We start from the raw sequence: 16,663 nt of genomic DNA, 5'->3' as shown, positions 1-16,663 counted from the left end.
TTCCTCTTCCCACACCTTCAAGAGCCTTTCTCAAGCACTTTCTATTTTTTGAAATCTCTTTAGAGGTCCCAGCCTTTGATCCATTTTAATTAAGATATTGGCATGCATTAGTTAACAACCACTTGGAAGCAAAACTAGAACATTAGATCCCTGAGCTGGAAGAGAGAAGGTAGAAGGTGTTACTTGGACTGCAGTTATCTGCACTTGGAATTGAGCATTTAGTCAAAAACTTATATGTATTCTATATTATATCTCATTTCTGCTACAGAATTGTAAACAATATTCTTCCTTAATATAGAAGTTAATAGCCAACTAAAATAAGAGCATTCTCATTTGTTCATTTCTCAACCATTTAATAAGTATTTACTGAGCCACTATATCCATGTGTGTATATATATACAGATATATATACACACATATATAATATATACATAATATATATTATATATAGATTATATATTATATATTATATATACACATGTATATATAATCTCTATATAATATATACTGTATAATATACCCTGTAGTGTTTTTTGTGGATTGTGTACTATGAGGTAGTATGTTAGATACTGCCAGTACCAGGGTAAGGAAAACAGCCTGATTCGGCCTTAAGAAGATTCCTCAGACTTGGGGGAAAACAGACATTATCAAATAGAAATACTTGCAAACCACGGTTATGTGTTAAAAAGGAAAAACAAAGGAAGAGCATGTAAAAAAAGGGGGGGACCTGATCTCCTGGATACAGTGCTCTGAGAAAGTCTGTTGTTGGAAATGCAGACCATTACTGCTGGGGAAGAGAAAGATCAGAAAAATGAACTCACCATTACCAAATGGTAATAGTAGCTGTCAATTAGGTAGCACTTACCTGCATCAGGACCTGTCCTGAGCACTTTACATAGATTGTCTCACTAACTAGCCCAACATATATGTAAGGGAGATACTATTATTTTTCCCATTTTATTAATGTAAAACAAATAATTCTTTAAAATTAGACTTAGAAAAGTGAAGCGACAATCTTAGCAGTGCTAGGACTGAAACCCAAGTTTGCTTGACTCCAAAGTCTATCTCTCTTCCAGAAACTTTTTCTTTACTATCTTCCTGCTAGGCCTGCTGTATTCCTATTTGCAACAGCCTTTTAAACTCTTTAAAAATGTGTCCTGTAAATTTCATATATGATTATATAAAAAAGCTTGGAATAAACCTACAATTCTACTTATCTGTGGTAACCATTGAAATTTGAAGAGATTTTTAGAATTCTATACCCTCCAGTAGTGTATGTAAAAGTTTCTAAATATAGAGAACATAGGTAAGCAAAAATAATATTAAATAAAATAATCTCACCATTCATGGGTAATATACTAATATTTTGTTGTATTTTATTCTTGTATCTTTTCACAAAGTATATCACAAAATTTTTCCTGTGGCATGACTTAAGGGAGAAAATAATCTTCCCAAAACATGTGGCAGCAAAACTATTAATTTATGACATCAGGCCATGCACAGTGGCTCACGCCTGCAATCCCAGTACTTTGGGAAGCTGAGGCGGGCAGATCACTGGAGGCCAGCAGTTCGAGACCAGCCTGGCCAACATGGTGAAGCTCAATCTCTACTAAAAATGCAACAGTTAGCCAGGCGTAGTGGCACATGCCTGTAATCCCAGCTACTCAGGAGGCTGAGACTCAAGAATTGCTTGAACCCAGGAGGCAGAGGTTGCAGTGAGCTGAGATCACATCCCTGCACTCCAGCCTAGGCAATACAGTGATACTCTGTCTCAAAAAAAAAGTGTTTTTTAGTAAATAAATATTAATTTATGTCTTCATAAAGCACTCAGGAAAAAAAAAGGATAAACAAAAAGGCATGTGTCAGTTTTTTAATTGATATTTCCAAATTATGTTTCTTCCTTTAATTTTTGCCCTCCTTTCGTTTGCAAACAGAATATGTTTTTGGCGATCATCAATGATACTTACTCTGAAGTGAAATCTGACTTGGCACAGCAGAAAGCTGAAATGGAACTCTCAGATCTTATCAGAAAGGTAGGAAAAGCCTTAATTCTCAGAATTCTTCTGTTTCTGACATAAAATGAGCATTGTCTCAGCCAGATTTTCAAATCAGCATTGATCCACTGAAATTGTTGAAATAAAGAATACATCGCTATATTTCAGGAATAATTTAAATGTTCCCTATCTTAGAGTCTTGATGGATATACTGTTATCTTGAATTTTAATTCTGGGAATCCTTTTGTGTCCTGGAATTAAATTTTCAATAATCTTTTGACACTTTAAGAGCTGAGCTGAAGGTTCATTACCTTTATTATTTTGACATCTACTCTAGCTGGCTCTCACTTCAGGATCCTGAGTTGAGAATAAACTAGAAGGGAAGGTTATCTAAAGGAATTCCCACCTCTTCTATCTCAATTACCATTAAAAAAAAAAATAAAAAGTTTTAGAGGAAAATACTTAGTAGTTCACCCTTTACCCTTGACCTTCCACGGCAGTTTTAAAATAAGCAAAGGAAAAGATTCATGAATTCAGGTCCTAGCCTGGGGCCTGAGAACTTTTACTTATGCACCTTCTCAGGAAGGGTTTCATTGTTAAATAGAAGGGCAGGACAGGAAAGTTGGGCCTCTTTGTTCTTCTCAATGTAACTTCTTTATTTGGTTTAAAGTATAAAACGTATACAGCAACAAATAACCACATTTAAAATACATAGTTTGTTTCCCAACATCATTTTGCTAAGCCATAGTGACTCCTGAACTAATGTTTTTTTTATTGCCAAGCCTTAGGATTATGTTATCTGTGATTTATGTTGCGATAGAAAACTTAAGCCTCTTAAAACAAAGTCCTTGGGATGGGACCTAAGAGTCACATTATCTTGATTCTGCATAACCGTTGCTTACAGGTTAGCAAATCTCCAGTGTGTATGCAAGCACTCCTCATTTGGCACAATTCTGATACGCACAAACTTCGGTTATCCCAGTTTTGTTATGTGACACCACCTTCAACAACACAGTTCACATTTCAGTTATCACAGTATATTAACTGTGAGTAACAGCACAAAGTACAAACTCCACTGCTTGCTCTTCAGTGTATAGATCAGTTACCTGAGTAACAGATGTGCAGGCTGAGCAGGCTCACTGGCAACAAGAGCAAAACTCCGTCTCAAAACAAAAAAAAAAAAAGGAAAAGAAAAAGAGAATGGGCTAGCAAAGAAATGAAAAATGGTAACACTGGAAGTGAAATTCAAAACAGAGTAATGGATTTATAGAAGAAATAGCTGAGTGAAGAAGAAACAAGAGTGTTGACACTGCGATCATTCAAGATATCCAGATATGGAACCAGAAGAACTTAGGGCAGGTCTATCAACTTGAATGAGGAAAATAGGTATGACGAAATGGATGAAGATGTCTTGAGGAAATGATGCCTGCAAAAAAACTTCACATTAAGGGAACTCTTATTAGAGATAATTCACAATAATGAAAGTTCAAAAGAAAAAATGTTGGGGCTGGACATGGTGGCTCACTCCTATAATCCCAGCACTTTTGAGAGGCCAAGGTGGGTGGATCACTTGAGGCCAGGAAGTCGAGACGAGACTGATCAACATGGTGAAACTCCGTCTCTATTAAAAATACAAAAATTAGCCAGACGTGATGGTGCACAGCTGTAATCTCAGCTACTCGAATGCCTGAGGCATGAGAATCACTTGACAACCAGGGAGGCGGAGGTTGCAGTAAGCTGAGATTGCACCACTGCAATCCAGCCAGGGTGACAGAGTAAGACTGTATCTCAAAAAAACGAAAAGAAAAATATGTTGGAAGCTAGTCCACATTTAAGAAGGAATATGACAATTCACTAATGCACAGAAAAGAAGTTCACACATTGTAAAGTGTACAATGTAATATTATCCAGTGAAAATAAGGCAAGTGCTATTTAAACTACTCTGGATACATTTTTTTACAAAGAAATAAAACACTTAATTTTTAATGTTTCTAATGTTTTACATTTTAGTGTATTAAAGCAATATTAGTTTTCATCTTTTTTAAACTCGCTATACATTTATAACTGACACTAAGGGAGTGTTTAATGTTTTGATTAAAAGTTTTATAGATCACAGAACAATTGTAATTCTTCCCACTGATTATTCAGATCATTTTGCACAATTTCAGCCTGCATGGTCACCTACAGTGCTGCATCATGTGCAAAGCAAGGTCAGGTCTGAAGTTTGCTAGTGAAAAATCCTTGGCCAGGGGCAGTGGCTCACGCCTAGCACTTTGGGAGGCCAAGGCGGGCGGATCGCTTGAGCTCAGGAGTTCAACACCAGCCTGGGCAACATGGTGAGACCCTATCTCTACAAAAAAAAAAAATACCCAGGCGTGGTGACTCACACTTGTAGTCCCAGCTACTTGTTGGGGGTTGAGTTGGGAGGATCACTCGAGCTCAGGAGGTCGAGGTTGCAGTGAGCCAGAGTCACGCCACTGCACTCCTGCCTGGGTGACAGAGTGAGACCCTGTCTCAAAAAAAGGGAAAATACTCATCTACATTTCACTGGGTTTTTTGTTTGTTTGTTTATACACACTTAAGGAAATTACTGTCTAGAAGATAGAGAATATAAAAAATAAAGACACAATTCATGATTCGAGTTTCTTGGTATTCGTAAGAACGGTTGCACAGTCCTTTATGCTCTGAGGCAGACAGCTATAGCATATATAGTAATTTTTGTTTCTATCACATAAACTTGAATACACATATGAGTTCTTCATGACTTACTGAAAGACCCTGACTTTTTCAATGTAACTCTTCCACAAGTGTTTTACGGAAAATTGGATACATTCAAAACTATTCATTCATCCAGCACATACTCATTGAATGGCCAGTGTACACCAGGTTTATAGTAGTTACTACTGTGAATGGAAAGTAAAACAAATGCAAAAGGAGAATACACTAAACCAAGTGTTTTATTTTTTTCTCTCTCTGATAGGGCTACCATAAAGCTTTGGTCAAACTAAAACTGAAAAAAAACACTGTGGATGACATTTCAGAGAGTCTGCGGCAAGGGGGAGGCAAGTTAAACTTTGACGAACTTCGACAAGATCTCAAAGGGTAAGAATCATGCTTCCTGGGGTTCTGAACAATTCCTGCTTCTAAAGATAAATTCCTGGTGATAAGGGTATTTCTAGCCCAAGTGCTCATAGAGATACTTTTTTTTTTTTTTTTTTTTTTCCAGAGGCAGGTATCTTTCTAGAACATGTTATAAGAGGAAAACTTGCCCCCATTTGGCGATTTCTCCTTTCCTCCTGCATTTTGATGTCTCTGTGTTTAGGGTGAACTGGGTATAAGAATTATTTTATCTGTATCCTCTCTCTAATTTCAGGAAGGGCCATACTGATGCAGAGATTGAGGCAATATTCACAAAGTACGACCAAGATGGAGACCAAGAACTGACCGAACATGAACATCAGCAGATGAGAGACGACTTGGAGAAAGAGAGGGTGGGTCTGGTTTAGGAGAACAGGATTTGATTTGCTACCTACAACACCACAGATGTATCAAACACTATAGAAGTAATAGGTTATTGAGTCTCTTGCCCATCCCCGCTACCCTCTCTTTCTGTCTCAGTCAGTTTATTTGTTAGTACCCTGTTTATTCCAGAAAGAATATATAACACAATTATGTATAAAAATGGATGGTTAGCATGATATAAAAAGGTCAAAATGAAAAGCAAGCAAAACAAAAGTAAAAATAATAGATTATCGATGAAGCGTAAAATGCATTCATAAAAACACATATGCTTATTAAGATTGGGCTACAAATTGGGCCCTAAGCTTGCTGGTAATCAGCTTGAAAAGAGAAGCCTAAGTAGCTACAGAGTCCACAATTTCCATGAGAGTGAAGAAAACAAAAAAGGACTTACCAAGAGATATGAAATTATTCTGGTTATTTAGTAGCTATTTAAATTGTTAACTTTTTTTTTTCTTTTTGAGATGGAGTCTTGCTCCCGGGCTGGAGTGCAGTGGCACAATCTCGACTCACTGCAACCTCCACCTCCCAGATTCAATGGATTCTCTTGCCTCAGCCTCCCAAGTAGCTAGGACTTCAGGCACATGCTATCATGCCTGGCTAATTTTTGTATTTGTAGTAGACATGGGGTTTCACCATGTTGGCCAGGATGGTCTCAAACTCCTGACCACAAGCAGTCCGCCCGCCTTGTCCTCCCAAAGTGGTGGGATTACAGGCGAGAGCCACTTTGCCTTTCCTAAATTATTAACATTTATAATAAAATAAAATTAGCAACTACCTTCCATTTGAATACTTTTTACAAAATAGTTAAAAGTAAACATAAGTGGGCTTTTATAATCAGAAAAAAAATAATTCAAAGCTTTACCATTAACTTTCAAAAATAAATGGTTAAACAGCAACAACAAAAATCTGTGGTAACTGAGTTACAGAGAATACAGATGAATGTTATTACAAAAGCCACTTTCCTGTGAGGGGAAGTCTAGGACAGTGGTTTCTAAATGCCGCTCCATAGAACAGTGCTAGTAGGTGACAGACTTCTCCAGTCACAGGGAAATTTAAGCATAAAGATAATGAGGAAAATTTTTACAAGGCTATATTTAGACACAGTTCTTATTCTGACATTACATCCTTCCTACTTTGGAGCTATTGAATGTATTATCTTCTAGGAAAAGAAGAAGATACAGGTTGAGCATCCCTAACCCAAATATGTGAGTCTGAAATGCTCCAGAATCTAAAACTTCTTGAGTACCAACATGATGCTCAAAGGTCATGCTTAAAGGAAATGCTCTCATTGGAGCAGTTTGGATTTTGGTTTTCAGATTAGGGATGATGAACCAGTAAGTATAATGCAAACATTCCAAAATATTTTTGAAAATCCCAAATCCAAAACACTTCTGGTCCTAAGCATTTCAAATAAGGGATACTCAACCTGTAATATATTTCTTCATTTCTTTATTTATTTTATTATTATTTTAAGATGGCTTATGGCCCACTGCAGCCTCAAACTCCTAGGCTCAAGTGATCTTCCGACCTCAACCTCCCCAGTAGCTGGGACTGCAGGCATGCATCACCATGCCTGGCTAATTTTTTAAAAATTTTTTTGTGGAGACCCACAGGGTCTCACTTTGCTGCCTGGGCCAGTCTTGAACTCCTGGCTTCAAGCAATCCTCCTGCGTCAGCCTCCCAAAGTGTTAGGATTACAGGTGTGACCACTATGCCTGGCCCATATTTCTTCATTTAGTTTTTTCTTTGCCTGTTGTGTTTTTAAATGTTCTTTCTTGTTCAGACAAAAAGTTGGCTACTCCTTGCTGTTTGTTAAATTTGCCAATCTATGAAACTGAAAAATGCGGAATTCCCAGCCTGGTGTTAAATACAAAGAAATCCCAGGCAAATGGTACGCACCCCCAGTTGTTTGCCCAAGCCCTTGGAGAAGCTTCTGTGGGGTCTCAGTGTTCTGCTCCTCACTCAGTGACTCCTTGTTTTTCAGGAGGACCTGGATTTGGATCACAGTTCTTTACCACGTCCCATGAGCAGCCGAAGTTTCCCTCGAAGCCTGGATGACTCTGAGGAGGATGACGATGAAGACAGCGGACATAGCTCCAGAAGGAGGGGAAGCATTTCTAGTGGCGTTTCTTATGAAGAGTTTCAAGTGTAAGTATAAATGGCAGAATTTACATCGACAAGATCCACATGAGACCAGGCAGTTTCCCTCATCTCTCTGAATTCAGTCCTTTCCATTATTAATCATCCGGCTTTTAAAAATAACTTGTATTGGCTGGCGCAGTGGCTCATGCCTGTAATCCCACCACTTTGGGAGGCCAAGGCGGTTAGATCATGACGTCAGAAGTTTGAGACCAGCCTGGCCAATGTAGTGAAACCCTGTCTCTACTAAAAATACAAAAAATTAGCTGGGCATGGTGGTGGGCACTTGTAATCCTAGCTACTTAGGAGGCTGAGGCAGGAGAATCACTTGAACCCGGGAGGCAGAGGTTGCAGCGAGCCGAGATTGCGCCATTGCACACCAGCCCAGGTGACAGAGCAAGACTGTGTCTCAAAAAAAAAAAAAAAAAAATTGTCAATTGGTGTTTTGTCTCTTACATAATATGTTTATTATAGGAATTAGCAAATAAGAGCAAAAGAAAACATTAACGTTTCCCCTATTTCTACTAATGAAAAATGTTTATTAATATATCAGTGTTTGTGTCTCTATTTGCATGTGTTTATCAATGTTTTTATATATTTTTATGGCCTAACGTATGGTTTGTCCTGAAGAATGTTCTTTGTGCATTTGAGAAGAATGAATTTTCTGCTGTTGTTGAATGGAGTGTTCTGTAGATGTTTATTAGGTCTAGTTGGTTTATAGTTTTATTCAAGTCTCCCATTTCCTGGTTGATCTTCTGCCTAGATGTTGTATTCATGTTTGAAAGTGGGGTATTACAGTCTCCAAGTATTATTAGTTGGAGTTCATCCCTTCAATTCTGTAAAGTTTTGCTTTGTGTATTTTGGAACTCTGTTGCTGGGTGCATACATATTTATAACTAATATATCTTCCTAATATATTGACTATTTTCTCTCTCAACTTGATGAGGCTAAAGAAAAAAAGAATTGACCCTTTTTTCATTCCAAGATGTTATCCACTTTATCTCTAGTAAAATTCTTTTTTTTAAGGTATTTTTTGTTTGACATTACTATAGCCACTCCAGCTTTCTTTTGGTTGCTGTTTGCATGATAAATCTTTTTCCATCCTTTTACTTTAAACTTATTTATATCTTTGAGTCTAAAATATGTCTCTCCTGTAGACAGCATATAATTGGATCTTATCTTTTTATCCAGTTTGACAATTTCTGTTTTTTGATTAGATTGCTTAATCCATTCATTTAATGTTATCATTGATTTAGTTGATTTCTGTCTGCTATTTTATTTTTTGTTTTCTAGCTTATGTCTTTTTTGTTCCTCTTTTACTGCTTTCTTGTACATTAAGTGAACATTTTCCAGTATAACATTTAAATCCTTTTAATGATTTTTCACTTTTTTTTAGTCATTTTCTTAGGAGTTGCTCTAAGACTTGATTTATACAATTAACTTATGAAAAATTACTTCAGATATATATTAACTGAATCCAGTGAGATATAGAAATATCATTTCTATTTAGCTTTCTTCTCTTCCCTCTTTTTGTGCTATATATTCATCTATCTATATGTATATAGTCATCTATATATGTTGCAAATCACATTGTTACAATAATATTACATTTTTATAACACATTGTGTAATATATAGTGTATAGTTTTATATCTCTTAATGAAACTGAGAGAAGAGAAAGTATATATTTTTAAATTTGTGTATTAACCTACTTTTTTACCATTTCTAATTCTCTTCTTTTGCTCCTCTGGATTCAAGTTATCATCCGTTGTCATTCTCTTTCTCCAGTACAGCTTTTCTACTGCCTACCTACTATTATTGTCAAAGATACTACATTTCTGTTATAGACCTTTAGATCCAACTATGTACATATTTTTACACAATTGCTTTTTAAATCAGTTAAGGAACAAAAGGAGAAATATGCATATATACTATATTTTATACCTACACAATTATCTTTACCAGTGCTGTCTTTTCATGTGGATTCTGATTACTATCTGGAGTCACTTGCTTTCAGCTTAAAGAATTTCCTTTAGTATTTTTTGTAAAGCAGGTTTGCTAGCAATGAATTCTTTCATTTTTGTTATCTGAGAATGTTTTTCTTTCTCCTTCATTTCCTCTGACCTGTATTGTTTCTGATGAGAAGACAGCTGCTAATTTTAATGTGGTCCCCTTGTACATGATGACTCAATTTTCTCGCACTGCTTTCAAGATTTTTTGGTTTTGTCTTTCAGTATTTTTACTGATATGTCTGGGTATAAATCTCTGAGTTCATCCTACTTGGAAAGTGTTTCTTCTGCTTCTATCACTTTCTCTTCTCCTTTGGGACCCCCATTATGCCTATGCTTAAGGGTATCACATATTTCTCTTACGCTCTGTTGATTTGTCATCATTTTTTTCCCTCTCTGTTCTCCAGATTGCATAGTCTGTGTTGATCTATCTTTAAGTTCACTGATTTGTTCTTCTGTCAGCTTGCTCAAATCTTTGTTGAGCTCCTCTAGTTAATTAATTAATTAATTAATTAATTTATAGAGACAGGGTCTCACTCTGTAACCCAGGCTGGAGTACAGTGGTGTGATCATGGCTCTCTACAGCCTGAACACCTGGGCTCAAATGATCCTCCTGCCTCAACCTCCCAAGTAGCTAGGACTACAGGCATATGCTGCCATGCCTGGCTAATTTTTTTTTTAAAAATTTGTAGAGATGGCATCTTGTTATGTTGTCCAGGTTGGTCTCAAACTCCTGGCCTCAAGTGATCTTCCCACCTCGGCCTCCCAAAGTGCTGGGATCACAGGTATGAGCCACTGCACTTAGCCTGAATTTTTTATTTATTATACTTTTCAACTCCAGAATTTCCATTTGGTTCTTTTTAGCAATCTCTATCCTTTTATTCTGTGTGTGATGATATCCTGTATTTGATGAGACAATGTTATCATAGCTTCCTTTTTTTTTTTAAGAGATGGAGTCTCTCTCTGTCACCCAGGCTAGAGTGCAGTGGCATGATCGTAGCTCACTGCAGCCTCGAACTCCTGAGCTCAAGCAACCCTCCCACCTCAGCCTCCCAAGTACCTGAGAATATAGGCATGAGCCACTGTACCCAGCTAATTTTTATTTTTTGTAGAGATGGGGTCTAAGTTGCCCAGGCTGGTCTCAAACTCCTAGGCTCAAGTGATCCTCCCTGCTCAGCCTCCCAAAGTGCTGGGATTACAGGCATAAGCCGCTGGACCCAGCCTGCTTTATTTCTTTAACCATAATGGGATTTTTTTATTATTTGTTTGTATTAATCTCTTTGAGTATATTTATAATAGGTACCTTCAGGTCTTTGTCTGCTAAGTCTGACATCTGAGCCCTCTCAAAGACAGTTTCAGTTGTCTTTTTTTTTTTTCTTGTGTATGGGAACATTTTCCTGTTTGTGTGTGTGTGTGTGTGTGTTGTGTGTGTGTTTTGTTGTTGTTGTTGTTAAAGATTGGACATGTTAGATAATATATTGTAGGAACTCTGTATAGTGATTCCCATTTCTCCCCAGGACTTGTTTTTATTGCTCTTTGCTTGTTTACTTTTTCATACAGTCTGTTTCCCCACAGTATCTGCCTCTGACATTATTCCTTAGAGGGTACAGCTGTGGCCATGTACGTAGTCACTCTGGGAAGACAGTGGTTTTAGCAGGGTACTCATTGACTGTCTCTGACCTCTCTGTTATACCTTCTGCCTCTGTGGGTATTAGACCCAGTTATTACATTTCATTGTTTACTGATTGGTCTATTGTTTTCAAAAATGCCTTGGGATATAATTTGCTCCACAGTCTGATCCACTGAAATTCAGGCCTCTTTGCAGGGCTAGTTTTAGAGGCCAGTTGTGTTTGTTTATTTGTTTGTTTGTTTGTTTTTGAAACAGAGTCTCACTCTGTTGCCCAGGCTAGAATGCAGTGGTGCAATCTCAGCTCACTGCAGCCTCAACCTCTCAGGCTCAAGCAATCTTCCCACCTCAGCTTCTCAAGTAGCTAGGACTACAGGTACACACCACCATGCCCGGTTAATTTTTGTATTTTTTGTAGAGATGGGGTTTCACCATGTTGCCCCAGCTGGTCTCAAACTCCTGAGTTCAAGCAGTCCACCCACCTCAGCCTCACAAAGGGCTGGGATTACAGACATGCACCACCACGCCTGGCCCCGAGGCCAGTCTTTAACGGTCTTCTTAGCTGTCTCTTTCCCTGGTTCTCTCCGGTGAACTAGCAGGTAACTTCTTGATCTCATGAGGCTACCAGATTCCTCCTAAATGCTTATCCACACAATCGCTATTGTTTTCAAGAGCATCCTTAGTCTTTAATTTCCTCACACTTTGTTCCAAATAAAGTCAGTTCACTTGAAGAGAGCTCTGTATTCCTATGACCTGTGTCTCCCCATGAGCAAAACTGTGCCACTGCTTTACAGAGCCAGGGACAGTGGCCCACCTCTCTGTGACATCCTGCTTTATGAACAAGTCATTGGGCTCAGATGGCAGCCTCTGATTTTCTCACCTTGCTTCTTCTGGCGTGGAAACTCTACCTTACAAGTGGGAACTGAGTGGAAGAGAGCCCCATACCTCTTAGCCACTCTTACCAGGATTAGAACCTCTGCATCATGTATTTAAGAGTGGGAGCAGGCTGGGTACAGTGGCTCACGCCTGTAATCCTAGCACTTTGGAAGGTCAAGGTGGGAGGATTGCTTGAGCCAGGAGTTCAGGACCAGCCTGTGCAACATGGTGAGACCCTCATCTCTACAAGAAATAGAAAAATTAACTGGGTGTGGTTGTGCATACCTGTAATCCCAGCTACTTGGGAGACTGAAGTGGGAGGATTGCCTGAACCTGGGAGGCAGAGGTTGCAGTGAGTCAAGATTGTACCTCCAGCCTGGGCAAACCTGTCTCAAAAAAAAAAAAGAGTAGGAACATTGAGGCTGGGCATGGTGGCTCATGCCTTTATTCCTAGCACTATGGGATGCCAAGGCAGGGGTATCACTTGACGTTAGGAGTTCAAGACCAACCTGGGCAACATAGTGAGACTTTGTCTCTATTTAAAGAAAAAAAACTTTAAAAAACTTTTTTTTAAACAAGAGTGAGAAAGCCGGGCACGGTGGCTCACGTGCACTTTGGAAGACCAAGGCAGGCGGATCGCCTGAAGTCAGGAGTTCGAGATCAACCTGGCCAACATGGTGAAACCCCATCTCTACTTAAAAAATACAAAAATTAGCTGGGCATGGTGGCACACACCTGTAGTCCCAGCTACTCAGGAGGCTGAGGCAGGAGAATTGCTTGAACCTGCGAGGCAGAAGTTGCAGTGAGCCAAGATTGCGCCACTGCACTTCAGCCTGGGTGACAGAGCAAGACTCTGTCTCAAAAAGAAGAAAAAGAGTGGAAATGTTAGGATGAGACATGCTGGCAGCCTGCCTCTCCCTGGGAGATAATGTAGCCCTGGACTAGAAGCTGGGGGAGGAGGGAGCCCTGTGCTCTTAGCTGCACCCATGTGAAGTTGTGCTTCTATCACATGAGCTGGGGACAGGAGAGAAGGCTCAGATTTTGGCTTCAATGCCACAGAATCTCTTCATACTAACATTTAGTAGATTTTCTTGAATAAATGCTTTTTCATTTGCTGTATGCCCTTAAAAGTTTCTAGAAATTTTAAATATTTGAGTTTTAAAAAATAATTTTCAACAGTTACAGTTGTTCCACTAAAGAGAGAGTCTACAGAACCCTCTTGCCACCATTGCAGAGGTTGTCTTCAGCTTAAAATTTTGGAAAGTATTTGTATACATTTTTTAAGTTCAAAATAATAGAATTATAAGTGAACATGCTGTTTTCATACTGTTTTTCAAGCTTTATTTAACATATTGTGAACCTAATTCTATTTCATTATATAGTCTGCCACAGTATAATGTCTGATGTCTCCTTAGAATTTTATTCTATGGATGAGCAATGATTATTTAATTTCCTATCAGTTGTTGGGTGTTTATTTGTTTGTTTTTGTTTTTGCTTTTGAGATTGGGTCTCACTCTGTCACCTAGGCTGGAGTGCAGGAGTGCGGTGGAATGATCACGGCTCACTGCAGCCTCAACCTCCCAAGGCTCAGGTGATCCTTCCACCTCAGCCTCCCAAGTAGCTGGGAGTACAGGCACATGCCACCATGCCCATCTGTTTTTTAGAATTTTTAGAGATGAAGTTTTGCCATCCTGCCCAGGCTGGCTCAAACTCCTGGCCTCAAGCAATCTGCCCACTTCCGCCTCCCATAGTGCCAGGATTACAGGCATGAGCCACCATGCCCCACCCCCCCATTGGTTGTTTCATGTAGCCATTTTTCAGTGATCTGCTATTAAGAAGCAGCACTCTTTTATAGCCAAAAATTACACATATACTTAGAAAATTTTCCTTTAGAAAATGTTCTAAAAATAGAATGTCTAAATAAAGGGTTAGGTGTACATTCTTAAGACTTCTGATATGTGCTGACTTGCAGGAAAGTTGTTCCAGTTAACACTTCCTCCAGCAGCATCCAAGAGTTTAATCTGTAAAGCTTGAGACAGTTTAGAAAGTGTTTCAAATGATTGTGTTGCTTAAGAAAAAAATCTTAGCACTTCCATTGAAAAGCCAATGGGGCTGAAAAGACAATGAATGACAAGCGCTTTGTCTCTCTGTACCGTGTTTTCCTTGCAGCCTGGTAAGACGAGTGGACCGGATGGAGCATTCCATCGGCAGCATAGTGTCCAAGATCGACGCTGTGATCGTGAAGCTGGAGATTATGGAGCGAGCCAAACTGAAGAGGAGGGAGGTGCTGGGAAGGCTGCTGGATGGGGTAGCCGAGGTCAGTAGTCATGAGCTGAAAGCACCACTGCTGAGCATGGTGTTATTAATGAAAACATATGTTGGTGACAGTTGTATGTGAAGTAGTGAAGAAGAGTAAAAAAAAAGATTGACATTTATAGAAATTCACAATGATGTTTCCATTTACTCGCATTTTCAGATTTTTTTTCTCTCTGAAACAGAAACACTCTTTCTATAAGATATCTTTCTATAAAACATCAAGGTAGTCTTATTGTCTAACCCTTACGCTGGGATGTTTATCTTCATAACTACAGGTAAAATTATAATCTGGAGATGTTACCTTCTTAATACTCCATATGCTAATGGTCCTGCCTTCACTGCAGGGTAGAATTAAGTGAAAAATTACTCCAGCAACTCTGAGATTTGCTATTATATGCTGTAAATCTGCGGCCTTACCAAACTGCACATTATTTGGTCCCTGGACTTCCTAACGCATTTCCTTCTACTGCCCACAACACCCTGGTTTATTTTTCCCTTTCTAGGATGAAAGGCTGGGTCGTGACAGTGAAATCCATAGGGAACAGATGGAACGGCTAGTGCGTGAAGAGTTGGAACGCTGGGAATCCGATGATGCAGCTTCCCAGATCAGTCATGGTTTAGGCACGCCAGTGGGACTCAATGGTCAACCTCGCCCCAGAAGCTCCCGCCCATCTTCCTCCCAGTCTACAGAAGGCATGGAAGGTGCAGGTGGAAATGGGAGTTCTAATGTCCACGTATGATATGTGTGTGTTAGTATGTGTGTTTCTAATAAGTGAGGAAGCAGCTGTCCTGAGTTGCTGTAACAAGCACACTATTTATATGCCCTGACCACCATAGGATGCAAGTCTTTGTGACCGATTGCTAACCTTCTGCACTTTAATTTATTTTATATAAACTTTACCCATGGTTCAAAGATTTGTTTTTCTTTTTCTCATATAAGAAATCTAGGTGTAAATACTGAGTACAGAAAAAAAAATCTTCGTGAAGTGTATTGAGTGGTGCGCCCAGTTGCCACCATGCCTGAGTCTTCTCAGTTGACAATGAAGTAGCCTTTTAAAGCTAGAAAACTGTCAAAGGGCTTCTGAGTTTCATTTCCAGTCACAAAAATCAGTATTGTTATTTTTTTCCAAGTGTGTGAAGGAGAATGGGGCATTCCTTTCCGCTCTGGCATAGTTCATGAGCTTAATACATAGTTTTCTTTTAAGAAAGGAGCCTTTTATTTCAACTACCTTCCTGGGGTAAACTTTTCTAAAAGATAAAATGGAACAGAACTCCAAATCATAGAATGGGTATGTAGTCATTAGGATAGAATCTGTGTGAATGGTTAAGATGAATGTTAAATACTGTGCTTTTTTGTAAGTTTATCATATCTGATGTCTGTGGGACTACCTGTATCACTTAATTTTTACATTATTTTGGCTCTAATTTGAATAAGCTGAGTAAAACCACCAAAGGTCAGTTATAGGATAAAATGGCATCTCTAACCATAACACAGGAGAATTGGAGGGAGCCCTAAGTTGTCACTAAGTTTAATTTCTTTTAATGGTTAGTTTAGCATAAAGATTGATCTACATGTTCTCTTTTTTTTTTTTTTTTTCTTTTTGAGGCAGAGTCTCGCTCTGTCGCCCAGGCTGGAGTGCAGTGGCCGGATCTCAGCTCACTGCAAGCTCTGCCTCCCGGGTTTACGCCATTCTCCTGCCTCAGCCTCCCAAGTAGCTGGGACTACAGGCGCCCGCCACCTCGCCCGGCTAGTTTTTGTATTTTTAGTAGAGACGGGGTTTCACCGTGTTAACCAGGATGGTCTCGATCTCCTGACCTCGTGATCTGCCCGTCTCGGCCTCCCAAAGTGCTAGGATTACAGGCTTGAGCCACCGCGCCCGGCCAGTCTACATGTTCTTTTTCCCATGTGGCTCTACTCATTTGCAACTGAGTTTAATGTTATAACGAATCTAGTAAGAACAAGTTACTAAGTTTTTAGTATGCACTGAAAGTTTTAATTCAACAATTATGTTCATTTTAAGCAAAATCTTAAGAAAGTTTTGAAATCCATAAAGCATTTGGTTTTAAATTATTTTAAGAATATAGTACTCAGTCAGGTATGTCGGCTCACGCCTGTAATCCCAGCCCTTTGGGAGGCCGAGGCAGGCAAATCACTTGAGCCCAGGAGTTCAAGACCAACGT

The 16,663-nt window shown here is 39.1% G+C and overlaps 1 protein-coding gene across 2 annotated transcripts in view; it reads left to right on the top strand.

Annotated features, from left to right (window-relative positions):
• The window catches only part of PKD2 (polycystin 2, transient receptor potential cation channel), a 69,874-nt gene extending 54,479 nt beyond the window's left edge, over positions 1–15,395 (top strand). For both annotated transcript variants that reach the window (XM_030919311.1, XM_010366154.2), the window contains 6 exons: positions 1,935–2,033; positions 4,975–5,096; positions 5,368–5,485; positions 7,501–7,664; positions 14,336–14,483; positions 14,986–15,395. In XM_030919311.1, coding sequence (XP_030775171.1) covers positions 1,935–2,033; positions 4,975–5,096; positions 5,368–5,485; positions 7,501–7,664; positions 14,336–14,483; positions 14,986–15,222 — 888 coding nt within the window. In that variant the 3' untranslated portion in view covers positions 15,223–15,395. The remainder of the gene's footprint in view (positions 1–1,934; positions 2,034–4,974; positions 5,097–5,367; positions 5,486–7,500; positions 7,665–14,335; positions 14,484–14,985) is intronic.
• Positions 15,396–16,663: the final 1,268 nt, after the last annotated feature.

The sequence above is a fragment of the Rhinopithecus roxellana genome, chromosome 2 (assembly GCF_007565055.1).
Source record: "Rhinopithecus roxellana isolate Shanxi Qingling chromosome 2, ASM756505v1, whole genome shotgun sequence".
Taxonomy (NCBI): Eukaryota; Metazoa; Chordata; class Mammalia; order Primates; family Cercopithecidae; genus Rhinopithecus; species Rhinopithecus roxellana.
Note: the sequence above shows the minus strand (reverse complement) of the source record. Positions and strands in the feature narration are given on the sequence as shown.